General features: G+C 43.2%; 1 protein-coding gene across 1 annotated transcript in view; it reads left to right on the top strand.

Annotated features, from left to right (window-relative positions):
- Positions 1–19,914, top strand: part of VWA3B (von Willebrand factor A domain containing 3B) — a 210,169-nt gene extending 190,255 nt beyond the window's left edge. The window contains exons 26-32 of the mRNA XM_029231383.1: positions 5,244–5,368; positions 6,806–6,943; positions 9,216–9,316; positions 17,842–18,060; positions 18,194–18,454; positions 18,909–19,018; positions 19,867–19,914. Coding sequence (XP_029087216.1) covers positions 5,244–5,368; positions 6,806–6,943; positions 9,216–9,316; positions 17,842–18,060; positions 18,194–18,242 — 632 coding nt within the window. The 3' untranslated portion in view covers positions 18,243–18,454; positions 18,909–19,018; positions 19,867–19,914. The remainder of the gene's footprint in view (positions 1–5,243; positions 5,369–6,805; positions 6,944–9,215; positions 9,317–17,841; positions 18,061–18,193; positions 18,455–18,908; positions 19,019–19,866) is intronic.
- The last annotated feature ends 7,153 nt before the right edge of the window (positions 19,915–27,067 follow it).

The raw sequence follows: 27,067 nt of genomic DNA, 5'->3' as shown, positions 1-27,067 counted from the left end.
CCCCAACCATCCCTGTGTAATAAGGAAATGCAGAAGACCTACCGCTGCTGATCTGGGGGAGTAGAGGAAACAGGTAACACGTAGCCACATGCGAATACCTAAGGCCATGCCAGCAATGATTATTGCCCTGGTTGTTTTTAAATATGCAGCTAGAAGCAGAGAGCACACAGTCCTAATAGCTCCATGGGATTTGGCCATTTGGGAATTTTTAATCTGTGGCTCAGATAAGTCACTTGAAAGGTAATAAATATTTGATGGGAATCCCCTGGCAGTCAGGTGCTAAGTGGTTAGGTCTCGGCACGTTCACTGCCAGGGCCCGGGTTCAGTCAATCCCTGGTCAGGGAACTAAGATCCTGCAAGCCGCGTCGTGCGACCAGAATAAAAAAAAAAAAAAAAGGTAATAACATAATAAACACTTGAATTTAGTCATATAATCAGTTATTTTGGTTAGTGGCTAGTTAGTAAATATTGACTCAGCTGAATTAAATGATGATGCATCGGTTAAGGATGGACTTAGTTTCTGTTTCCCTCCCACAGCCCCCCTTTACACTCCCCTCCCCCCCACAAAGTCAATGTATCTTTTCTTTAACTGGGAACTTCAACTCTATTTTACCCTCATAGAGTTATTTTTTCAAAAAAAAAATAATTTTAAACTTCCAGAAAATTTGCAAGAATAATAGAGAACTCCTGTATACTTTTACCCAGATTTACCAATTTTTAACATTTTGTCACATTTATTTTACCAATCTATTATTTTATTTTTCCGTTCTCTCTCTCTCTGTCTCCTTCCCTCTACCGTAACACACACATTATTTTTTCCTGAACTATTTGAGATTAGGTAACGTCATGCCCCTTTGCCCCTTGATACATGTATTTCTCAAGAACAAGGGTATTCCCTTAATATTACCACAGTCAAGTTATAAAATTCAGGAAAGTTAATATTATATAGTTTTATCTATATATTTCAATTTGGTTAATTGTCCCAAGAATAGCCCTTACAGCATTTTTTTCCCTCTAGTATAGGTCCCAATTCACAATTGTTATTGCATTTAGTTATTTCTCTTTAGTCTTCTTTAATCTAGAATCATTCTCTAGCCTTTTCCATCATCTTTTATGATACTGACATTATTTAACAGTAAGGCCAATTATGTTATGGAATGTTCCTCAATTTGGGTTAAATTAGATTCAGGTTAAGTGTTTCCAGCCAAAATGTTATGTGATATCATTGATGCCACATCCCTCTCAGGGCAGCCTATCCAAAGGCACATGATGTCCACGTGCCCTCATTAGTGATGTTCATTTAGATCACCTGGTCACTGCAGGGTACTGTTTTTACCCCTTACAAAAAAGAAGGCCAAATAGAGTTTTGTGGCATGATATTCACTGATGACTCCTTTTCTGATAACTTTTGTTCAAAACCTCCTAAATGTTTTTAATGAAAAATAGCTTTAAAATGTATCTGAGCAGAAGGTGGCTTTGGAGCAATGGGATCAGAGCATCCATTGCTCAAGCCCACGTCTACACTGGAGCAGAGCTGACCCAGTTGTTGCCGCCATCCTTGGGAATCAGGGCAGGTATTTCCGTATGGCTAACTCTATGCAGGGGTCAGTGTGGATTCACTAGTTGAGGAAGGGCTGTGTTGTGCAGAACAGAAGGGACAAGCTGGTAGCCTGGCTTATTAGGATGCCGAAAGGCAGGGAGGCAGACACACTTCAGAACCTTATTTCAAATCATTATTTGTAGGAATTGGGTCATCCTTCCCATTGTTCAGCAAGAAGTAGGATTTTATCTCAGGAAATTCAGTGATGAAACGTCTGGGTTGCAAGATTTCTGCACTATGTCGTTGGAACAAGTTATAACGGAAGAAAAAGGCTGGGGCGGGGGAGGACTGAATACTTTCTCAGGGGTCATGATTTAGGATCAGACAATCCTAAGTTTTTATTTATTCGAAGTCTGCTTCTTGCCTCTACCAGCCGTGTGACTGGAATCACTGAAGTTCTCTGAGCCTGTTTCCTTATCTTGCCAAATGAGATTTAAAACAGTTAAACCCCCCATAAGATCATGGTGTAGATTAAATATGATAATGTACAGCATCTTGAAATTGGAAAGTGTTCATTACGTGTAGGGTATTTCTATTATCTCCTCTTGGGAGATATAAACAACTCACCTGGGGTCCTCACCTGGGGGTAGAGGGAGCTGCTTGCAGTTTAAAAACTTTAACAGCAGCTTTAAAACTTTAAGAGCAATTTGAAAAGGCAAAAACCAGCACAGTGCGCTATAAAGGAAACCTCTGAGACTAAAGAAGAAGAGAATGTGATGACTAGATGTGTAGGCTGGCATTCAGTGGAGGGGGGCAGGTGGAGGGGATGCTTCTGGTGGAGCAGAACTGATGCCCTTTTCAGGAAATGGGATTCGAGCCGGGCTGTGAATATCGGAAGGTTCTTATAGCCAGCGGTTAAAAAAAAATCCACTCTCCAGCCTGAGAAGTTCCTATTTGGAGTGAAGATTGAAAACCATTCCTGCTTTTTTCAGCAAATGAACTCACGCATGCTGTCTGCCTAGACTGTTTCTTCACTCCCCTGACCTCTGGGCATAGGCAGTGTTTTTGCTGAGGGTCTCAACTAAGGTGTGTCCCCTTTTCCCCCACACCTGGGTATAGGAGAGCCCCCTGGCTGAGGTGGGGAGGCCCACTCGTACCCAGGAAGATGACGGAGTGGAGATGCTTCTTTCTGCCTGCTGGTCCAACCTCCAGAGCCCAGTCCCCTAACATGGTCCCAGGAGACGTTTCAGAGCAGGAAACACCATCTCACCTCTCTGAGGCTGAGGGCAAAGAGAAACTGCAGTGTAAGGGCAGCCAAAAATCAGAAGCTGATCTTGAATCAGGGCCTAGAAATGATAGCAGCTCCTTAATGAGGTGGAGAAGGGGTAAGTGCAGAGGCTGAGCCATGAGCGAACAGGCCAGCAGCTCTGGGTCCTCCCGCCTTGGAGGACAGCCAGGTGTCAACACCGTGAGGCTGGTTCTAGAGTTAGATTGGAAGAAACTGCACTAATTTCTGGAGGTGAACAAAGGTCCACATCTGCAGAGATCGGAACATAAAAGAGCTGATAGTCTAAATTGCCCATCGACAGATGAATGGATAAAGAAGATGTGGTACATATATACAATGGAATATTACTCAGCCATAAAAAGGAACGAAATTGGGTCATTTGTAGAGATGTGGATGGATCTAGAGACTGTCATACAGAGTGAAGTAAGTCAGAAAGAGAAAAACAAATATCGTATATTAATGCATATTTGTGGAACCTAGAAAAATGGCACAGAGGAACCTGTCTGCAGGGCAGAAATAGAGACACAGATGTAGAGAACAAACGTATGGACACCAGGGGAGGAAGTGGCGGGGGGAGGTGGTGGTGGGATGAACTGGGAGATTGGGATTGACATGTATACACTAATATGTATAAAATGGATGACTAATAAGAACCTGCTGTATAAAAAAATAAATTAAATAAAATTCAAAAAAAAAAGAATACAAGACACTAAGTGAGCTATTTTTGCTTTTTTTCAAAAAAAAAGAAGAGAAAAGATATAAAAAAAAAAAAAAAAGAGCTGGTAGTAACATACCAAAAGTCTAGGTCTAACGGTCTCAAGCAGGGGTCGGCAGCCTTTTTCTGTAAAAGGCAGCCGATACATGGATTAGACGCCGCGGGCCATCCAGTCACACAGCTACTCACCTGAGGCAGATACCTGAAAAACTGCATCCCAGGTTTGAGACTGGATTCTGCAAAGTCCCAAAGGCTAAGAATTTGAGGAGGGTCCCACTGGCCAACAAGGTCATCTTGGCAGCCCAGACCTTTACCCCTGCCTGGGGCAGGGCCGGGGTCGGGGTGGGTTGGGATGCGCTTGTGTGCTTGGGGATGCTAGGATTCTCCTCAACTCAGAGGGGTTCTTCGTTTTCATAATAGGAATTCTTTCTAAAAAATAGTGTTAGTTTTCCTAATTAAAAGGGTAGAGTCAGTTTATGGTAGAAAATGTGTGAGCCATGTGTAAAGAATGTTTCAGAAACCAAACCGAACATTTAGTCCAATAAGAAAACAGACAACATAAAGCTGGTTTTCATATGTGTGTGGTGTTTTTTAAAAAAATAAGTTTTCCCTTTCTTTGGCCATTTAAAACAAGACACCTGGACTTGAGATGAAAATCAGCAGCTGTTTCTTTGCCACCTGAAAGCACATAGGACTTTGCGAACGCCGGTGTGTGAGCTGGGGCGAGGATGCCGGGCACTCACGCTGTGGGAGCCCAGTGGGGACAAGCTCATTTCTGTCTCAAACTAGGGGGTCCAAGTGCAGCTGTTACTGCCGGGAAAGTCAAAACGTCCCCCCAGTATTTATAATCCCTTTTAAATGGGAAAATATAATAAATTTCAACTAGGATAAATGACAAAATACGAGAACCTTAACACCAGTATTTTCTTTTCCTGTTACAATAATCTCTGCACGTAACTAAAAGACAAGAAAACTTGCTTCCTTTTTTCTTCCTTTTCTGATAGTACATTTTAGGGACACTGTGGGGTGTGTAATGTTAGATGAAAAGCTGAGGATGAAAATTCATATTTCCTTTCACTTTCACAATTTAACAATGATTTTCCTTTTTTAAATTTTTATTGGAGCAGAGTTGATTTACAATGTTGTGTTAGTTTCAGGTGTAGAGCAAAGTGACTCAGTTATACATATACCTACATCCACTCTTTTTTAGATTCTGTTCCCATATAGGTCACTACAGAGTATTGAGTAGTGTTCCCTGTGCTGGACAGTAGGTCCTTATTAGTTATCCATTTTATATGTAGTAGTGTGTATACTAACAACGGTTTTCTGTCTCCAAGTATTATAGAAGGAAATATGACTAAAATAAATAAGGGAATCAGACGTTAGGAAGTGTCCAGGGAAAGGATATTTCTAGGAACAGTGTTCCCAGCAGATTGGCTGCTGGTAATGCTGGCTGAACAAGTTTCCGCGCATTCTCTTAGCTTCCCAGCTCAGCTCTGGAGCAGAGCCCGGCACTACGCTCTGACTTGCTCAACCCCAGCAGGCGTCATAGAGTATCCAGTGTTATCTGGTGGAGAAACCAAGGGGCACAGTGATGTAAGCAGGCAAAGTGCTGTAACTTAGCTTGACCAACGGGATGGGGCAAGCCTAAGGGAATAGGCATTGCCTTTCTGTTTTATTTTAAATGTGATTCCTTACAGGGGTTGTGAAGAAGTGTGTGAGCCCCACCCACGCGCTCGTGGGCTTCAGGTATGGAGACACCAAGGTCGTGCCCATCTCGTTCATCACACCTGTGGGGGGCGCCATGCCCTGCCCACTGCTCCAGGTACCTGCTCCAGCCATCTGTTCCTGGGCCCCTTTTTTTTTTTTTTTTTGCGGTACGCAGGCCTCTCACTGTTGTGACCTCTCCCGTTGCGGAGCACAGGCTCCGGACGCGCAGGCTCAGCGGCCATGGCTCACGGGCCCAGCCGCTCCGCGGCATGTGGGATCCTCCCAGACCGGGGCACAAACCCACGTCCCCTGCATCGGCAGGCGGACTCTCAACCACTGTGCCACCAGGGAAGCCCCATGGGCCCCTTTTCACCGTTCCTAGAGCTCTGGATAACAGTGACCCCTCTTCCTATAGACCCCTTGCCTAGCAGTTTCTTTGCTCCTGACCCTGATCTGCTAACGCCCTGTTAAGTAGCTCAGGACTGCACAGACCTGCTTGCATTGCCCCCAGGCTCTTGTTGCTTTACAGACGATGGATGGTCATGGGCGGGAGTTGCTGTAACTGCTGGTGCTCTTGAAGCTTTCACTGCAGAAGATTATACTAAAACAGATTTAATAACAAAGGCAGAAGTAGCCCTTTCCTTGACGTTGTAGTCAGTTGATGCCAGACCTTGATGCCATAATGCAGTTACCTCTGAACATGCATTGCAGGGGTGAGCCGGGCTGACGTGTCCTCTTCTGCTTATAAATTCATCAGAGCTGTGCCGTGTCTGGCACATCCTCCTGTGCTATCCTCATCCCCGCACCAAGGCGAGAGTGTAGAGAGAGGAACCCCCCGAAGCTGCACTGCTGCTGTTTCTTGGATAGTGTGAGCCAGGAGGAAGAGTGCTGAGGAGTGCTCGTAGGATTCACATTGGTTGTCTGTTCCCACCTCCCCTGGGCAGACTCAGAGGGCACATCAGTGCACTTTCCCCCTGACCGTGAATCCTCTCCATCTGACAGGTGCCCCGCAGCTTTGTATGACCCTTCACGAGACTTTCTTTCTGCTGGAAGTTATCTCTTGGGACTTTTTCCCATGGACTCCAGGTGTGAGCTTTGGAACCACATCAAACAAATCTGCTCCTCTCCTCTGTCCCCGATAACCCTTCAGACAAAGGAGGGCACCGTCTATTCTCTCCCTGGCCCTCATGTGAAACATTACAGCTTCCTTCAACCAGTCTTTGTAAGATATGGTTTCCAGACCCCTCACCATCTTGCTGACTGTCCCTGAGACCCTTGTCAGGGGAAGCCCTGCTAAAATGCGGCTTCCCCAAACTGGTCACAAAATTCCAACTGTGGCCCAATGAGCCCAGGGAAGTTTGGACCTAGCGACTCTTTCCAACTGAGGAAAAAAATATGTATTGAATTGAATTGTATATTCAATTCTATTGAATTGAATTCTAGCATCAGTACTTGCTAGTCATCTTGGGGTATTTTAAAACAAGCTTATATGAATATTGTCTCTAAGATGGATAAGCAAAATATTTGCCGTGAAAGATGTTCTCATCTACAGGTTGGAGATTATGTGTTTGCCAAAATTGTGATACCCCGAGGATTTGACTTCTATGTGCCCGCCATTGTCATAGCAGTTCCAAATCAAGATGTGGCTGAAGATAAAGTCTACACAGTTTTAAAATGTAACAACCGGAGAGTAAGTAGACTTTCACTTAGAAAAGAACATTCTCGCTAGGCAGAAAGTGGCTTCCTTTTACCCCTGCCTTTCTTGCAGGCAATGCCTGGCTCTCTCCTGGCACTGCCAGATGTCTCGAAAGAGCGATCTCCCTGGCTGTTTCTATTCCCCCTGCACGCCACTCGCTGTGGTTAGAGTTCTGTCCGCTGTACAACACAAAATCCGCCTTTGCTAAGGTCGCCGTGGCCTCCTAACTCCTCTGTCAGATGGTCTTTGGGGCTCTCGTTCCACGTTTGGGGTCTGGGGAGGCTCGCTCCAATTCCGGCTTTGTCAAGGGCCTCCCCAGGTTCTTACAGCCCCACTCTCTCTCTCTCCTTGCTGCTACTGCTGCTGTTCCCTCTGTATTTTTCCTAAAAGTTTTAGAAAAAAAGTCATTATCAGTTTACAAATCTGATGATGTCACTTGCCTACCTGATGTGCCCCCTGTCCTACACACATGCACACACACACACTTCTTGGCAACCTCAAGGAAAAGCCCAGCCCGACCCCCACCTGACCCCCCGCCTGCCCCGTGAGCTTGGCTACCAGCCCTATGGAAGGTTCACTGCTTCCCGAACACAGTGGGCTTTCCCAAGCCCCTGCGTTTTAACCCTTCCTGGACCACCCTCCCCATCTTCTTTCTGTCACCCGAAGACGCTGCCTGATCTCTGCTGAGGCCCTCAGGTTCCCCTGCACACTGTCCTGCCTTCCTTCCGCCCCGGCTCCCTCACCAATCTCCCAACTCCTTAAAGGCAGGGACCGGGTCCTATCCATCTTTGCATCCCTGGTACCGCTGCTGGTGAAGAGCAAGTTCTCACAATTGCTTTATGAGGTACTTGAATGAACGATGTTTTCTAATGGAAATAACATGTTCTGATGGCCCACTTAATACGCCTGGAAAATGGATTGGCAAGTGAAAAGCAGCAAACGAAAGAGTCGTGCTAACTTATTCAGCACTTACTATGTGGCACAGGTACTAACCCAGGTGCTTCACACGTAGTGAACAGCTGGCTGCTCAGAACGCTGCGAGGTAGGTACTCTTATCCCCATTTTCAGATAAGGAACCTGACGCAGAGAGGTGAAGTCACACCCAGGGTGAGCGGTGTTACAGGCTTTGAACCTAGGCAGTCTGGTTCTGTGGCCTGCACTCTAAATGTCTATGCCCAACTGCCTAGTAAACAGAACAAAAATATCTAATCAGTTCTTTTTTTTTAAAACATCTTTATTGAAGTATAATTGCTTTACATTGTTGTGTTAGTTTCTGCTGTATAACAAAGTGAATCTCTAATCGATTCTTGACTGTAGCATGGGGTTTGTCCATAAGGGAAGGGGTCATGGTGAATGAATTTTAGGATGAAGGGATGAAATGTAGGATGGATGAGCGAAGGCCGTCAGAGCCAGTGGCCGCAGGAGCACTGTATCCCATCCGACAGAATAAGAGGGAGAAAGGGCATCTTCTCATCAACCCAGGAAAAACCGTGAGAGATAATGGACTTTCCTGGAGCTGTTTGGATGACACTGAAGGAGCCTGGAAGGGCAGCGGGTGGGAAGCATCTCTGCCAGGTGGCCCTGGTTTGGGACATCTACCAGGCAAGAGAGGAGAAAGCAGATCAAGGGACGTTTGACGAGATGCCCGTGGGTGGGTCCCAGGTGTGGGGAGAGATGTAGCTGGTGACCCAGGATCCCTGAGGAAGAGCCTCAGAGCCCAGGAAGGACCTTGGAGGTTACCCCCCTTGGCAGTGGGGCCCTGGACTAGACGGCCTGGTCTTGGGGATGGACGCTGAGGACAGTTCTGATAGAAATTCTGGGAGACCCAGGGGCTGACAGTGGGACATACAGCATGGGGTGGTGGTGATAGTTTATAAGTCCAGGAAAGAGATGGCCAAGGCTGGACTTCAGCTAGAAAGGAAGGTGGTTATATGAAGGTGTGTGTCTGTGTGTGTTTGTATGCGTGCGTGTACATCAGTGGATGCACGTGCGCGCGCACACACACACACACACACACACCCCTTGACAAATGGTGTACTTGACAAATGATCCAGGATGTGGAGAAATGACAGGAAGGACTCAATGATGACTTTTATTCAGCGTAAACTTATCAAGCTAGACTCTGCATTTACGCTGCCCTCTTAAGTATCACCGGAGCAGGATAATGGCTGGTAGCTATTACAGTGGGTTGAGCTAGATTAAAATTACATCTGAATTGTGGACATTTCTGATTTAAATTGAATGAACTCTTTTGGTATTATTACAGGAATTTTGCCCTCGGAGTGCACTTATTAAGATCAGCCAAAACAAATATGCCCTCTCTTGCGCTCATGTTAAGTCACCCCCGATTCAGGAGGATTCAAAAGTGTAAGTGGACCCAACTTTCTACTTTCTGGATTTTATTTATATCTTGGCACTTTTAATCTGTTTCTGAGTTGAGATCCACGATCTCTGCATACCTGGGGAGAAAAGCAGAGGTGGAGGACTTCCTACCAAAGTGCAAGTCTATGATGATTCTTCCTTCAACGTCACAGCTTTTACCTGCTGGTTATTTGTCTGTCTTGTTCTAATCTCAAATTCAACATTATGTATTTTACTGACCCTTCAGCAAAGCTTCCAATCCTGTCATGACTCTGAAGGAGTGATTTTCCTCTTATTTGTAAGGATTCAGGGTCTTCTGAGGAAGCCTCACTGTAAAGCACAGGTTAGACTAAGTTGCACTTGGGACTAATCACCCATCACCTCTCCCTGTTGGGGGTGAGAGTGAGGTGCTGGCCCTGGCTTGCCTGTGCCCAGGTGATTGTGGGTGGGTGGGTGGTGGTTTCCAGGGGCGACAGTGGGGTAAACACATTTTCATCTGAGGCAGCAGGATGGCTAACAGCTGGAAAGGTGGATTAAAGCAAAATCAGTAAGAAAAAGCTGAGGCCTGAAGAGCAGGCAAGACCAAGTCCATGGGGCCAACGAGGGGCATCAGAGTTGGAGTCAGAGCCCTGACCTTGGAGGTGAAGGTGGATTTTGAGCACGGGTTGAGCCGTCTTTGGGTGCCAACCTTCAGTCTCCCAGTGGCCTCACCTTGTGCTTCATAAACAGAAACCACCAGACATTGTCTTCCTGCGCTGCTTTCCTCACCTCTGGGCTTGTGGAAGCCTGGATCTCTCCCCCTGATGTCAGAGTCCCTCCTCATCCAATGCTGATCCGTCTAGCAGGCCTGTCCCCCCCTGCCCAGGTCCTTGCTCTGTGATTTACCCCTCTCTCCTTAGCTCCTCTCCACCTATTCCTTCACCTCTGCAAAACCCCAAAATTGCCTCTTCTGTTTGCACACACACATGCACGTGTGCACACACGATCCTAAATAACTTCACCTCCTTGCCTGCTGCAGTGTGACCCAGCGCCCTCCTCTCCCTTCGCCACCCAGATCTGAAACCGCACAACTCAGACTGGGACTTGAACCCACGGGCTGGGACTCGAATCCAGCCAAAATCCAGATTGGGAGTTGAACCCACTGTATTTTAACTGAGATCACACACCTGGTCTCACACACCTGGAAGCTCAGTTTCTTTATGTCGCATCACAGAAAGAATTCAGTGAAGAGACAAAGTGATAGGTAAGAAGTGGATTTAGTTAGAGATATACACATTCCGTAAACAGTTTGCGAATATTTCTCAGCTTGGCTGCACAAGTGCTCTCATTTCCTGAGGCCTCCTCCTGCCCTGAGGTCCCGCCATCTCCCCTAAGTACCGAGCAGAGGAATCTTCCTCACGTGTAAATCTGCTCTTGCCCCCCCCCCCCGAACCGGCCCCCCCCCCCCCATCCCTCTTCTTATCCTATCTTAGCCTTTTGTTGCCCTGAACCAGGCCTGCCTAGCTGGCCTTACTTCTCCCCTAGCCACTCCCCAACAAACCTCCCAAAAGCCCCTCTGCACACTAACCATACTAAATTTGTAAACTAACCATTAAAAAAACTTGCAGTTTTTTTCCCATGCTGTGCTTTTTCAAGGCTCTGTGCCTTTGCAGAGACTAAGTATCTCCTCCCTGGAATGCTATTCTTGCCCTTGGCCACCTGGGGAACTCCAACATTGAACGCAAGCCCTGTGTTCCAGGACTCCAGCCCTATGTGGTGAGGTGATTCCACTGCATCCTGTAGACGTTTTCATTATAGGAATTTTACCTTGTGTTGGGCCATGTACTTTCAGGACCATCACCCCTACTAGGCGTCAGTCCTTGAAAGCGGGGGCAAGGTTCTATCTGCTTCTAAATCCTGGTTGCCAGGGTCCAGCCCACAGGATGTACCCAAGGACTCTTTGAGGAATGAACCAATGAACACACAAATACTAGGGGACGCCCAGCAAGGCTCCTTGAGGGGCATGTAGTTCCACAGAGAAGCTTCTGTTAGGTATGATTGTTGAAAATATATTCTCACTCCTTCAGTCTTTTTCTAGATGAATATATCATTTTAAATAAGAGCACTTTTGTTGTCTCAAAATCCTACTCAAGCAATATGATATCCAAATTACAGTACATTATATAGGACTATGGATACACGTGTCTAGGTATTGTCTAGGTACCATCTTCACTAAACTCAGTATTATCAGTCACTATTTTAGAATTAAAATTCAGTTCTTTCTGTGTTGAGAAAAACCTTTCATTATTTTCTGCCTTAGTACTACCCCAGGCCTTATTTAAAGCTCTGCTGCTAGTTGCCTACCCCAGCTCCTGGGGCTTTACACAGCGGAAGCATTCATTGACCCCCTTGTCTCCCATTGTAATTTCCACTGTTGTGTTGCTCTAGCTGCCTCTCCGCTAGAAAGAGACTGCATTTAATTCTCCTAACAGAGGTCACATCCAGCCCGCTACGTTCAGAGGTTAATCTGTCTCTGTTTCCATAATCAGGGCTGGTAGATGTGAGCACACAGAATAAAGGCGTAGGTCTTATTTTGTATCTACACTGGGATTTCCTTCTGGTAGGTCCTTTCTCATCAGAAACTCTTTCTCGCTTCCTTTCTAAATGTGCCACCTCCCTTTGGTTGTTCTTTAGTAAATCTTCACACTCTTACCCCAGATGAGACCATTTAAAAAAAAAAATATCGTGGTGCTTTCTTCATGGGCTAATTAAAGAAATGTACTGTAGGTTACAACTTCAGCGGGACATCATATGGCTAAATTTAATTTTAAAATACTGAATCCACTATAACCATCCATTGGGGGTTGGTAAGACAAGGGGTATATGGTCCCAAACAGCTGTGGACCAGGATGCCAGACATCCAGCTCTCCACCCTCTGCCCCTCCTCTTTTTCTTCCTTCTTGAGGTCTTCAGTTTGGGGTCACTGAGAGTATTTTCTGCAAGCCCCTCCTCTGGTTCCTAACAAGGCTGGTACACAGTGAAAGGCAGGAAGAAAAGTATTTGGAAGGTAAAGGGTTCAAAATTGATTGAATATGGCCACAGCTGATACAAATTTTCATTTTCAATTCAAAATTCGACACAAATGATTCTTTTTTTTTTTTTTTTTTATGGTACGCGGGCCTCTCACCATTGCGGCCTCTCCCGTTGCAGAGCACAGGCTCCAGACGCGCAGGCTCAGTGGCCACAGCTCACGGGCCCAGCCGCCCCATGGCATGTGGGATTTTCCCGGACCGGGGCACGAACCTGTGTCCCCTGCATCGGCAGGCGGACTCTCAACCACTGCGCCACCAGGGAAGCCCGACAAAAATGATTCTTGAAGACTTATAGCAAGGTTGTCTTGCAAAATATGTTACCCATTTTGCTAAATTCCAAATAACTAGTCCTTAAAGGAGAGAGTTTTAGTATTACCATGTTTGTGATATGAAGTCAGGTGAGGCTCTTCCAATTTTCTTGTTCCTTTGAAACCTGATGATTGCATTCTCTGGCAGCACCACTGAGAGAGGTGTGTCTGGTGGAGGGAAATGATTGCTCTTGCCTTGCCCTGCCTTACCTTCAGTAAAGTCCCTGAGCTTTTTCTGCATTTCGTGCCATCAGAGATGTCTGTTCTGAATGAAAATAGTCCCTAACCTGTCAGTAACTTTCTCCATTTAGAGAACACACATGTAATTTCTCCTAACTCCAAAAGTCAAGGGAGCCAGAAGGAATTTTCCTTCATTTTGGCGTCCTCCCTCCTTGCCAGCCTGGAGATTCACAGCATGAGGTCTTCCCTGACTACCTCCCCGGGGTCCTATTCACATCAGAAGGCTGCGGCCTCCGGCTCCTTCAGGGAAAGCGTGTTTGCTGGGCTTAATGCTCTGACTTCCGGTTTTCTCCACTGAAGGGAAGTGCCTCTAGCAGGTGTTGCTCAACCACCCACAGGTGGGGACCACGTGCTTCTCTGGGCAGGGCGCCTCTGGTGCCATGTAACTGGCAGGAAACCCCTCCCAGCCGAGCTGGAATCCATCCTCCCTTCCTTGTTGATAGAACAAGGCTTGGGCAAATTACCTCCAAGTTTCCTCTTTAAGAAGATTCACCACAGAGGGAGTTTGATTTCTTGAAATAATGAGCAACATTCTAAATGGGATCGCAGGAGAACCAGATTGGACTAATGATTTTCTCTGTGCTCCGGAAAAATCATTGGGCGTCTGAAGGAGGTTGTTGGGCAGTGAGATTCTCCGCTAGAAAGAGACTGCAGACAAGAGTGTTCTTCCCTTGGTGCACAATTATAACCGTGTGGTCTTGGGGACGTGGCTGGGTAGGAGAATCCCCTCCCAGCGTTCTGATGTGGTTTGTCTGGGTCTGCAGCCAGCTCTTAATTCCTATTACACAAAATATTAGCCTCTCGTTACCTTTCTTTGAGCAGTTTAGCAATTTTCCATCAAGCTATTCGGATTTAGGACTGTGCCCCCAAAGGAAATGATAATTCCCATATTGTTGAACCCTCCTCCCTTTATCCATGTAGCATGGCCTCACATTGCCTTCCTGACAGCAGGGATATTAAGTCATCGATTAAAACTTCAAGATTCAGTGCTGCCTCTGAGATGAATCACTCCCATCCTCTCACCCGGTCACTACTGACTATTTTTCCCTTAGAAGGAGCTGTGCCTCTGGAAATCATTAAGCCTGTGTATGTCATCAGCTCCCTCGGTCCCTTCTGGTCAGATCAGGAGCCCCATTTCCTAAGGCCTGGAAAACAAGCAGTTCCGCCATAACCCTGTCTGTGAGTGTCCTACCTTATCCAGAGGGACAGGTGCCATTGCCTGTCCTCAGAAGGCGTGCTTGTACTTGGGACAAGAGCACAGACAGTCATGGTGATTCGTTACCCCTGAGGGCCAGTGAGAGCAATCTGGATAGCAAAAACTGCCTTTTCTTCTCAGTCTCTCCTTTTTCTGCCCCTTCCGTTGTTAAAACTCAGGGGCCTCCTGGCCCTCATCAAATGTGTATCCGGTACCTATGCCAGACGTCCTCCTGTTCTTTATGTTCTAAGATGGCCTTGCCAACAGAGACACGCTTAGGGCAGAATAGACATGAGGCCTCAGGGAGCCAGCAAGAATACGGGCAAACTGACGATGCCCAGGTCAGGTGAATGCGGTGGATTTTGACCCAAGGAGAGCATGGGCAGGATGCTCAGAACTCTTCCCCGTAGTGGAACGAGCTGCTCTGAAGAGCCAGTGAAGGAAGGGACAGTGCCTGGCTCCTCCACGATCCCCTGCAGTGTTGACCAACTCTGTAGCCTAAAATAATTAATAGGGCACTAAATCGAATTCACTTTGGGCATGAAATAGGGCAAAAGAAAGCCACTTAGCAGGGCCCTTCCGGGTGTGCTGGTGGGGAATGTCCACTGGCTGAAGTCGGGAGCATGGCCGCCCTTCCCCTTCCCACAGAGCAGAGTGAGGGTGCGTGGGGGGCCGGGGGGCGTGGATAAGAGCTTTCACATCAGATTCACACCTACCCTGCCCCCCCATCCTATAAGGGGACATTTCCTTGTGGAATACCTTGAACTTGGTCTACATCAGTCATTCTGGAGAATATAATAGGGTAGCCTAGCAGCATCTACTTGGTTGATGTAAAGGCTTTTCCTTGATCAAAATCCCGGCCCATTTTTATTCGAATCATGCTAACTTATACTGTTTTATTCTTATTCAAAAAGTAATGCATAGTTAATATAATTTAGGAATTAAAAGCAAAAAACAAAAGGAATATAAAAACCATCCGTAGTTCCACATTTCAAGAGTAATTGCCATTTGCATTTTGGTGTATTTCCTTCTAGAGTGTTTTCTCTGCTATTTTGCTTCTCTTTCCTCAAAATAGAAACCTTTGTTTCTCTTAATCATTTATGACAGTTGAAAAAAGACTTCTTAATGTGGAGAAAGTGGCAATTCTCCTGGAATCCATTTCTCTGAGGCAACTATTAAGAGATGGATGTGAAGGTTTCCAATCATCCCCCATATTCACAATCTTAATAACAGAAATGAACATGTAACATACATTCTGTTCTGCACCATTTTTTCTACTTAATATGTTACTTGCATCTTTACAGGACAAGAGCACTTCTTGTTTCATTATTGCCTGCCTCAAATCTAGTTGTCCAGGTGGTCCACCACTTATGTGACCAACCCCCTACTGAGGGAGGGCTGGACACACGTTGCTTCTTGGTCTTTCATGCTCTTCTTCCTGGGTTCCTTCCAAGATCATCTCCTAGTGTCCTTCAGGTGGGCAGGTAGGCCTCTCCTGTGCCTTACTCTTTGGGTGCCTTTAGTACACCCGGAAAACTCTCTTCTTCGCATTCCTTCCTTGCTGCTCTTCTGTCGGACAGCTGATAGGTTATAGACTGGACTGCGGCCAACTCTAATATATGGGAAACAGAGAAAACCTCTGAAAGGAAATAGTATGTATCAACTTAGTCTCCTCTGGAGCAGCGTAGTGATTTGCGGGAGAATTGATGGTAGTGGGGTGGATAAGATTTTAGATTTCAAAGAACAGGGCTGGTGATTACAGTCTTGCGGCGTGATTTCGAGTCTCTGAGAACCTGGCCTCACAGAACTTACCCATCCACACAGGCGCTGGCCTTATATTTAAAGATAATCTTGTTGGTGGCCTCCTGGGAAGCCTTTTTCCAATGCTACTGCTATTGCTAAGGCCACCTGTTTTATTGTAGTAAAATATACATAACATAAAATTGACCATTTTAACCATTTTTAAGCATGCAGTTCAGTGGCATTAAGTACATTCACATGGTTGTGCAACCATCCCCACCATTCATCTCCAGAGCTTTTTCTCAATTTCTCAAATTGAAACTCTGCACCCATGAACACGGACTCCCCACTCCCTCTTCCCCTCAGCCTTTGGCAACCACCGTTTTGTGTTCTACCTCTGTGACCTTGACGACTCCGGGTACTACCTCATCTACGCGGAATCACAGTGTTTGCCGTTTTGTGACCGGCGTATTTCACTCAGCTTAACGTTCGTCCATGTCACAGCAAATGCCAGAATTTCCTCCCTGTTTAAGGCTAAACAATATTCCATTGCGTGTATATATCCTATTTTGTTTGTTCATTTATCCGTCAATGAACACTTGGGCTTCTTTTACCTTTTGGCTATTATGAATAGTGCTGCTATGAACATCAGTGTGCAGATATCTGTATCTGGGTCCCTGCTTTTATTCTTGTGGAGTACATACCCATAAGTGGAATTTCTGGATTATATAATTCTATTTTTAGTATTTTGAGGAACTGCCACACTGTTTCCCACAGCAGCTGTACCACTTCACATTCCCATCAGTGCACAAGGATTCCAATTTCTCTACATCCTTGCCAACACTTGTTACTTCTTGATTTTTTTTTTTCTTCTTTTTTTTGGCAATGGCTATCCTAATGCGTGTGAACTGGTCAGGCCAATTTTTTAATGTCTCTTGGAAATCACCTCCTGAGTCCTTGAGCCAATCTTTGAAAAGTATCACATGTGGTGAATCTTGATCCTTTGAAGAGGAATTTGATTGATGAAATTTTCTATTTAAAAGTAACTAAAAATCTTTTTCCACTCTACTAATTTTTTTCTTGACAATTTCCAAAAGGATCTGAAGCAGCCATGGCAAAGTTACTCAGAGTGAAAGATGGGTGATCAAGGTGGCAGGTACTGATTATGGGAACAAAATAAGGTTGAACAGCTGGTGTCCTTACTTTACCCTAAAGGCCCTGAAAAAGGCAAGTTCCCGAAATGGTATGCCATGATGGCCTGGCTGAGATGGGGTCGTGGTGTTCCCAAGACGCCTTCTTTGAAGGATGACACTTCTAGATAAATAAACTGCCCGATATATTTTCCTTTATTTTTTTATACCCTTTGACCAACATCTCCCCATTTCTCCCACCTCCCCAGCCCCTGGCAACCATCATGCTATTCTCTGTTTCTGTGAGTTTGGCTCTTTTTAGATTCACATATGAGTGAGATCATACAGTATTTGTCTTTCTCTGTCTGACGTATTTCAGTTAGCATAATGCCCTCAAGGTCCATCCATGTTGTCACAAATGGCAAATTTCCTTCTTTCTTATGGCTAAATAATATTCCATGTATATCACATTTTCTTTACCCATTCATCCATCAATGGACACTTAGGTTGTTACCATGTCTTGACTATTGTCAATAATGCTGCAATGAACATGAGAGTGGAGATATCTCTTCAAGATACTGATTTCATTTCCTTTGGGTATATACCCAGAAGTTGAATTGCTGGATCACATGGTAGTTCTACTTTTAATTTTTTGAGGAACCTCCATACCGTTTTCCATAGTGGCGGTACCAGTTTACATTCCCACCAGCAGTGCACGAGGGTTCCTTTTTATCCACATCCTCACCACACTTGTTATCTCTTGGCTTGAACATTTCTGTAGACACAGCAGCCATCAAGACCAGGATAACCCTGTTCTATCTCTCTCACTCTCTTTCTGTCTCTCTAGGGAAGACATGGAGATAAAGAACTCTACTCTCCTCATATGGCCAATCAAAGAAGTTAACACTGGGGATTTACAAGCACTAAGACAGGAGAACCCTAGAAGGAAGAAAAAGAAAGCCACCAAGAGGCTACCTCTCCAGGAGATGGTCTCCTCGGACTCAGATGACTCTTCCCATGGAAACAGGTCCCGAGAGTCCTACCCCAAAACACACCCCAAGCCCAGGCTGGGAGAGGGACAACATCATTTCTTTCAGGAACACCCTGAAATGTCTCTCAAGGATAGTGCATGTAAGATCACTCCCCAGTTTCCGGGCCAGTTTAGGCGCCAGGACAGCAAAAACTCTAGCACCCTTAAGTAATGCTGACATCCACTTCCCCAGAGAAAGTCCTCGGTGTGGGGTCTAGGAGTCAACCAGCCACGCCATCGCTGCCACACCTCCACCTTGAGCAGCCCTGCCCTGCCCTGCCCTTATGAAGCCACCCACAGCAGCAAAGCGCTGAGGAGCATCGCTGAGAAACCTGAAAGCAGTCTAGTGGCAACCATGTTTAAGAGAACCAGTGTTCCTCCTGGGCTGCCCTCAGCCACCAGACATTGTGGAACTAGCCCCTCTGCTGAGGTAAGGCCATGCTTCATTCTACCTCTGCCTTCCCCGGTTGTAAGAAAGGTAGACTTCCCTGCCATCCTCCACCTGGATCTGTTTGAGCTTATTGGTTCTGGCTTTCCTGGACCATTCTTTATCCTATTATTTTCCCTGCCCCCACAAAACTGACTGAATACCATCTTCTGGTAGACTCCCCACACCCAGAAATTTAATCTGATAGATTACCATCATAGGATTTTCAAATTTTTTGAAATTTGTAGTTCTAATCTTGAAATTATGTAGTTCTAATCCAAGCCTGCAGTCTTGTTTTAAACTGATTATCTCATCAGAATTAGAGATTTTATCATTAAATGTTAGGACTGAAATTAAGACCTAGTAACTTGTCTGAGAGCTGCAAGGCTGAACATTGCCTATTTTACTGTTTTCTGAAAATTTTTATTGAGCCCTCCCTAATTAGTTTTATCTGTAGTCTGTTGTAGGTACCTCTGAGTGTGGAACCAGAATAAAAACTCTTACATTGGAAACATTTCAGAACTATTGGGCTGTTACTGTTTTCTCTGAACACATTTTAGCAATGAGGTACCAAAGTATTCACTTCAAAAAAATTTTAGTAAAATTAGCGTCATTAATTTTAAAAATGAAATAGTCTCCCAAATTGTTTTCTTCTATTCAATAATAGCTCTAGGGCTAGATAATAATAGAGTACAGATTATTAATAAGAAAAATATTGGATGCTTTTTGCAAATAGAAATGATAGGGCAGCGTTGTGATACTCTAAAATCCACAAGCTAATTAAAAGTGATACTTACATTCTCAAAAGCTAAGGGGTCACCAGGGTTATGGTGAAGAATTTAACCACTTCCAAAAATATGTAAGAAGAAGGGACATCAGCTCAGCATCAGGCTAAAAGTAGTAAGGCAGGGAGGAAGAAATTGAGGAGTGAGGAAATGATCTGGAACAAGGCCGGGGACAGTGTCCTGTCACTGGACATCCTGTCACCCAGAACCCGGGCAGGAAGGCTCTGGAGCAGTCGTCTGGGTTTGGTCTGCACAGTGGAGAATTTGGCGGGGCGGGGCGGGGCTCGGGTAGGAAAGAATCCATTCACACAGTCAAAGTGATTCATTCATGCATGAGTGCATTCATGTAAGTCTGCATGTATTCATTCAATTATTCAACAAACAATTGAGTGCTCACAGTGGGCCAGGCTGCAGAGAGACCATTAGACTATTCTACCCTCTTCATCTCCATGGGGATGCAAGGATGAACCACAGGACAAATATATGAAATAGTGTATTGATATTATATTACAATGCATGATATGCTCAATGACATCAAGTGATATGTTCAGTGTGTTGTCCTTCAACGATAATGCCCAGTTCTATGTGTTGGGGAAGACTGCAATAATGACTACGTATTTCCACTTCCAGCCAGGATAGAATAACAGGAACTGGATTTCCACCCCAACCCCCATCCCCCACCTGAAACAACTAAAACACCTGATAAAATGTATGTAACAACAGTTTCCAAAACATTGGAAAGAAGCATTGATCTCTGAGAAACAAACGAAGTGAGCCCTGTGAGTGCCCGACTTACTGTCTAGAGACAGTTTCCAGGCTGCAGCAAATGGAGGGGATGCATTACCATCCATCCTTCTTGTGCATCTGTATGCATTGCCTCAGGTAATTTGTGTATTTGATTTTCACTGAATAAATCTGCACTTTTAGCGTGTGACAGAAGAAGCAATAAAAAGGATTCAATCTGTTAAAAATGATAGCTATATATCCAGATTTTACAGCCTACCCTATATAATTGGCCTGGATCATAAGCCAGGTGCAGAGGCATCAGGATGAAGTGACGGGTAGCCACAGAGAACTGTGTGGAATGCATACAGGGTGATAAGCTCTTACTAGAAGAAAGGGAACAGATGGTTCAAGAAGAGACCGGATGACCACTTGAAGGATGTAAAAAAGATTCATGCATCAAGTGGCAGAATCACCAACATTACCTCTAAGTTCCTTTCAACTTCAGGAATCTATGGATCAATAACCTAGGCCGTTACCAGCTCAGAGCAGTTCAACATAGATGAAAATACATCCTTATAAAAGGGAGGAGGAGTTGTAGCAAACACAATTAGATAAGAAAAATTAATTAGGGGAATAGAATTGAAAAAGAAGTAAAATTATATTTGCACATGATAAGAGAATATACCTGAAAAACCTGAGAGAATAAATAATAATACTAATTGAAACAAAAAAATAATGCAGTGAGGTGGCAGGATAGAAATTTATATACAGAAATCAATAGTCTTCATATGTACAGATAACGATCAATTAGAAGATATATTGGTAATGAAAACCTCATTTACAATAGAAACATAGAAAACTAAATATAGTCAATTCTCATAAATCTCATTTTTAAAATGGCAGTTCTGTTCTATAAAGTCATCTCTAAAACTAAATTAAGCAAATACTGAATTATGGCCCTTAGGGGTTAGGTTCCTGTGAGCCTCTGGTCACATCATTTCCACCAGCTGATCAATATCTAACCTTCTTTTATGTGTGTTGCTGTTTAAAGACACCTTATTTAATATGTATTATTGAATTATTAACATAGAATTCATGGCCAACAGCACTATAACTCATGCCTGAAGGAAACTAACACGTATTTTCTTTGTAAGGAACATCACAGCCTTCTTGCACTTAAGAATACTAGACAGCATTTCAACACTATTTCATTTTAAACAGTGAAATCACCAATAGTAAACACAAAAATGTGAAAAACATGGCACTAAATATGCCATGAAAAGGACACTATTTTACAGTAAGAGAGCTGAAACGAGACAGAAAGGTGACTCAGATTTTAACCAGTCTGAGCATATGCATATCTACAGAATACTTTGAGTATTGATTTTGGGGTTAGGAATAAGTTTTAGTGACTTGGTGAATCACAAATATGGAATCCATGAATAATGAGGATCAACTGTAGCTTGAATAAACTTAATAAACAAAAACAATATGGGGAAAACTTTAAAACACTCCTGAAAGACACAAAATTTGACTTAATAAATATCCCTTGTTTTTAGATAGAATGGCTCAACATCATGAAAATGTTAGTTCTCTCTAAGCTCATTTATTTATTTATTATAAATTTATTTATTTGTTTATTTTTGGCTGTGTTGGGTCTTTGTTGCTGTGCATGGGCTTTCTCTAGTTGCGGCAAGTGGGGACTACTCTTTGTTGTGGTACGTTAGCCTCTCATTGCGGTGGCTTCTCTTGTTGCAGAGCACGGGCTCTAGGTGTGCAGGCTTCAGCAGTTGTGGCTCACAGGCTCTAGAGCGCAGGCTCACTAGTTGTGGCGCATGGGCTTAGTTGCTCTGCAGCGTGTGTGATCTTCCCAGACCAGGGCTCGAACCCGTTTTCCCTGCATTGGCAGGTGGATTCTTAACCACTGAGCCACCAGGGAAGCCCCTGAGCTCATTTATTAATGTAACACAATCCCAATAAAAATAACAGCAAATATTTTATAAGGCTTGAAAAGTTGATAATAAAGTTCATATGGAAAAATAAATATGTGAGAGTAACTATAAAATACTGAAAAAGAAAAGCCATGAGGAGGGACTTGTAAGAACACATAAAACACTATAACATCTTCACGCTTAAAATTGTATGGTGCTAGCACAAGAAAAGACAAATAGACCAATGGGATAGAATAGAGTCTAGAAACAGACCCAAATAAAAATGGAAATTTAGTATATCATAAAGAGTTTAGTATATCATAAACTCTTAAAAATTGAGGGAGAAAAATGACCAAAAACATGGCAGAAAAACAGGCAAAGGACATCAAGTATTTGCAAATATATAAACCTAAAAGTTTGAAAAGATATTTAACTTCACTCATGTTAAGAGAAATATAAATTAAAACTACATTTAGAGAACTTCCAGAAATGTGGCAATGTGAAGTGGTAATCCAAATCCCTTAACTAATCCCTTAATTAATCTTAATTTTAAGACCTGGATAAAATGTTTTTAAAAGTCAACAAGTATTTAAATTCACAAGAAAATGTTCAAAAGCATAGAGTTTAGTCTCCAAAAACTGCAACTGGAAGAGGTAAGAATTGTGAGGTGGTGACACTCTGGCCTAAGGGCACTCCCCAGTATTCATGGCCAAGGCCACAGAAAACTACAGGCTGACTGGCTCAAGGTGCCAGAGATAAGAGTTCGAGGGTAGAAAAGAAGTGAAAATTTAAAGACAACATCTTGGCAGCAAGAAACCACAGTAAGAGTGAGTCATGAAATCTAAATATAAACTGTTTTTATTCCTGGCTGATCACTAAACTACTTAAGCATGTACAGGGGAGAACCCAGGGAGCCCTATTCAAAACCAAAATAGGCAGAAAACAGAGGAATTTCGTGAGATAGAACTGCATGGAGCAAAGTCTGTTGTGTTTGCTCCTTGTTAACTGAAATGTATTTCCAAATCATGTACAGCTTGGGCAGCAGTAATCTAGTCCTGTGGGATTATAGTGTCAGGGGACAGATTCCAAGGCTGGCAATGCAGTTGAAAAGTTAAGGAGGGAAATCACTGAAAGAGTGAGCTCCAAAATCTGCCACCAAATTATGTAGCCATAGAGGAAACACCCAAGGTGCCAGGATTGAAAAGCAGCAATGACAACCCATAAAAACAGAATTAAAATGTGAGCTGCTTCATATTACAGCAGAGAAAAGTTTGCAGTTTGAATACAGGCAAGTTAACTTCGTACTAGAATAGGAAAAAAAAATCAAGCAGACAACAGACCAAAAATAAATAAACAAAAACCTTGAAGAACACAGTAGACTACAGCATTGCTAGAATATACTGCCTACAGTGTCTGATTTCTGAATCAAATAACTTAGACATGAAAAGGAATGGGAAAATGTGTTCCATTCTAATGGCTAAAAGACAGTCAATGGAAACTTTGAGTCCAGATGTTGTATTTAACAAACTTCAAAGCAACAGTCATAAATATGTGCAGAGAATTAAAGGAAAATCAATGAAGAAATGTATAGGGGATCTCAATAGATACATGAAGGTGTTAAAAATGCAAAAGGAAAATCCTAGAGCTGAGAAGTACAACAAAACATATTAAATGGACTGAACAGCAGGAGGAGAGATCGGAAGAATCATTGAACTTGAAGACAGGTTAATAAAAATTTCCCAATTCAACAAAAAGAACAGAAAGGGGATTGGAGAAAAGTAAACAGAACCTCAGAGACCTGTGGGATGATTTCAAAATATGTGAAGTTGAAGACCTAGAAGAAAAGGAGACAGGAAAAGAGAAAGAAAAAACATATCTAGAGACAATGACTGAAAACTTCCAAAATGTGATGGAAAACATTAGTAGATCCTAGAAGCCTAAATAATCCCAAGCATGATAAATACAAAGAAAACCACTCCAGGCACGTCACAGTCAAACTGCTGAAAAATGATACCAAGAAAATCTTGAAAGTGACCAGAGAAGAACAGTGTGTTACATTCCAGGAAATGATGACACAATATCAATGACTTCTTAACAAAAACTATGGCAACCAGAAGATACTGGGACAGGAAAGTGCAGAAAGAGGAAAATAACAAAAATATGTAACAAGGAATTGTATGTTCAGTGGAACTAACCTTCAACAATAAAGGCAAGAGAAATTCCACTTCCAGTACGTTTGAAAACGTAAACTCTTAACACAGAACCCTCTGACAGACAGCATACAAATAACAACTACCCAGAGATCCTGAAAAGTGACCAAAGACAGGCAGATTCTGATGTAGTGAGTTTCCTGCTATTATATTTTTTTAGCTTGAGGGAACCTGAGGCAGGACGTGGTCAGTACCATATGGGCAGTTTTAATCTCTGAATGAAAACATATAGTCTTTCTGTCTTGAAAAACCAGAAAACAGAGTTTGGAGAAACTATAGCTTCTGAAAAGTGCAGAGAGAATCCCAGCAAGGAGAGAGCCAGAGACAGGGAACCAAAAATATTGTGTATACAAACTCTTCCCATATTTCTGACTGACATCTTAACCACACATGCACAATCAGGTTACAGGATCACAATCCAAGGTTAAAAAATTACATGGAAATTTGAGCTGCTGCCAAAGAGGCAGAGATTTCCATTTAAGTTCAACAAAGTTAACGTCTGTTAAAACAAAAATAACTAGGCTTCTGAGGAATGTTACAGAATCCAGCATCTCTACAAGCTAATATGCACAAAGTCTGAGATACAATTTTAAGTTATTCAATATATAAACATGTGATCCAGTTTCAAGAGAAAAGGCAACAAACTAACCCTGATATGACCCAGATGTTGGATTATCAGACAAGAACTTTAAAGCAGCTGTTATAACTATGTCCATTAAGGTAAAGAAAAACATGCTTATAATTAATGAAAAGACAGGAAATCCCAGCAGAGAAAAAGACTGTTAAAAATGGAAATTCTAGAACAAAAAATTATATCTTAAGTTTAAAGAAAAAAAACCACTGACTGGACTTATGAGCAGAATAGACCAAGGAAAGAGTTAATGGAACTGAGATTGATCAAAGAAATTGTTTGGTCTGAAAAAGAGATAAAAGACTTTTTTCATGGACTTTGGGGACTTTGGAGAATATCAAAAAATCTAATACCCTTTGTAACTGGAGAGAGAGGAAGGAAAGGATATTTGGAGATACACTGGCTGAAAAATATCACAAATTTCTTGAAAGATACAAACTTATAGATTCAAGAAGTTCAGTGAACCCCAAACAGAATAAATAAGAAGAAAATTACTCCATGTGGGTAAAATGTTGAGAACCAAACATAAAGAGAAAATCTTGAAAGCTTCCAGATGAAAAACGACACATCACATAAAGGAACAATAGCTAGAAATCACTGACTTCTCATCAGAAACTATAGAAGCTAGAAGGCAGTGAAACATCATTAAATTGTTGAAAGAAAACAAAACCTCTCAACCCAAAATTCTGTATCATCTGAAAATATCCTTCAAAAATGAAATAAAAATAAAAGCATTTTCAGATAAAAGTAAATGAAGAGAAGTTATTATGAGAATACTTGTACTGTAAGAAATGCTAAAGGAAGTTCTTCAGTCTGAAGAGAAATGATGCAATATAGAAAATCAGATCTTAAAGATGGAATGAACAGCTTCTGAAATGGTAAGTATCTAGGAAATATTTGTTAACTATTTTTCCTCTCAGTTTCCATGGTATACATATAGACATAATACATATGACAACTATGGCTTGAAAGGCAACTGGTAGAGTGGTAAATGGATTTACATGACTGCAAGGTTTCTACATTTTACATAGGTGTGGATACTAACCTTTTTCTTTTGGCACTTAAGTAGACTAAAGTAAAATTTAAAAAATAAAAATAAAATAAAATATAAAAGAAATTAAAAGAAACAAGATTATCTTAACCACCTCAACTTAAATTCCAAATCCTGGCAAACGTTCTTTTCCAGCATGTGTGGTAGATTTACCAAGATAGCCCATAGGCTTGGCCATAAAATAAGTCTCAATAAATTTAAAAGAATTACAATCATACAGAGCACGTTTTTGGACCACAGTGAAATTAAATGAGAAACCAATGGCAATAAGATATTCATTAAAATCTCAAAATATTTGGAAATTAAATACATTTCTGAATAATTGATAGAACAAAGAAAAAACTACAAGGTAAAATGGCAAATTCTAAAGTTAGTCCTTTGAAAGAAATCAACAAAAGAGATGAACCTCTAATTAGTAAGACAGAAGAGAAACAACACAAATTAACACGAAGAGGAATTATCACTAGAGACCCTATAGGCATTAAAAGCATAATGGGAGATTGGTTCAAGATGGCAGAGTAGAAGGACGTGTGCTCATTCCCTCTTGCGAGAGCACAGAATTACAACTAACTGCTGAACAGTCATCGACAGGAGGACACTGGAACTGTTTTGGTGACAAAAAAGATACCCCACATCCAAAGACAAAGGAGAAACCACAGTGAGACGATAAGAGGGGCACAATCACAGTAAAATCACATCCCATAACTGCTGGGTGGGTGACTCACAAACTGGAGAACACTTATACCACAGAAGTCCTCCCGCTGGAGTGAAGGTTCCGAGCCCCACGTCAGGCTTCCCAACCTGGGGGTCCAGCAAAGGGAGGAGGAATTCCCAGAGAAACAGACTTTGAAGACAAGCGAGATTTGATGGCAGGACTTCAACGGGACGGGGAAAACAGAGACTCCACTGTTGGAGGGCACACACAAAATAGTGTGCACATCAGGACCGATGGGGAAGGAGCAGTGACCCTACAGGAGATGGAACAAGACCTACCTGCTTGTGTTGGAGTGTCTCCTGCAGAGGCGGAGGGTGGCTCAGTTTCACTGTGAGGACAAGGACACTGGCAGCAGAAACTCTGGGAAGTACTCCTTGCTGTGAGCCCTCCCGGATTCTGCCATTAGCCCCTCCAAAGAGCCTACAGGTTCCAGTGCTGTCACCTCAGGCCAAACAACCAGTAGAGACGGAACTCAGCCCCACCCATCAGCAGACAAGCAGATGAAAGTTTTACTAAGCTCTGCCCACCAGAGCAACACCCAGCTCTGCCCACCACCAGCCCCTCCCA

Source organism: Monodon monoceros, unplaced genomic scaffold (assembly GCF_005190385.1).
Source record: "Monodon monoceros isolate NGI ecotype Baffin Bay Population unplaced genomic scaffold, NGI_Narwhal_1 Super_Scaffold_19, whole genome shotgun sequence".
Lineage (NCBI taxonomy): Eukaryota > Metazoa > Chordata > Mammalia > Artiodactyla > Monodontidae > Monodon > Monodon monoceros.
This window is presented reverse-complemented; position numbering and strand designations above follow the sequence as displayed.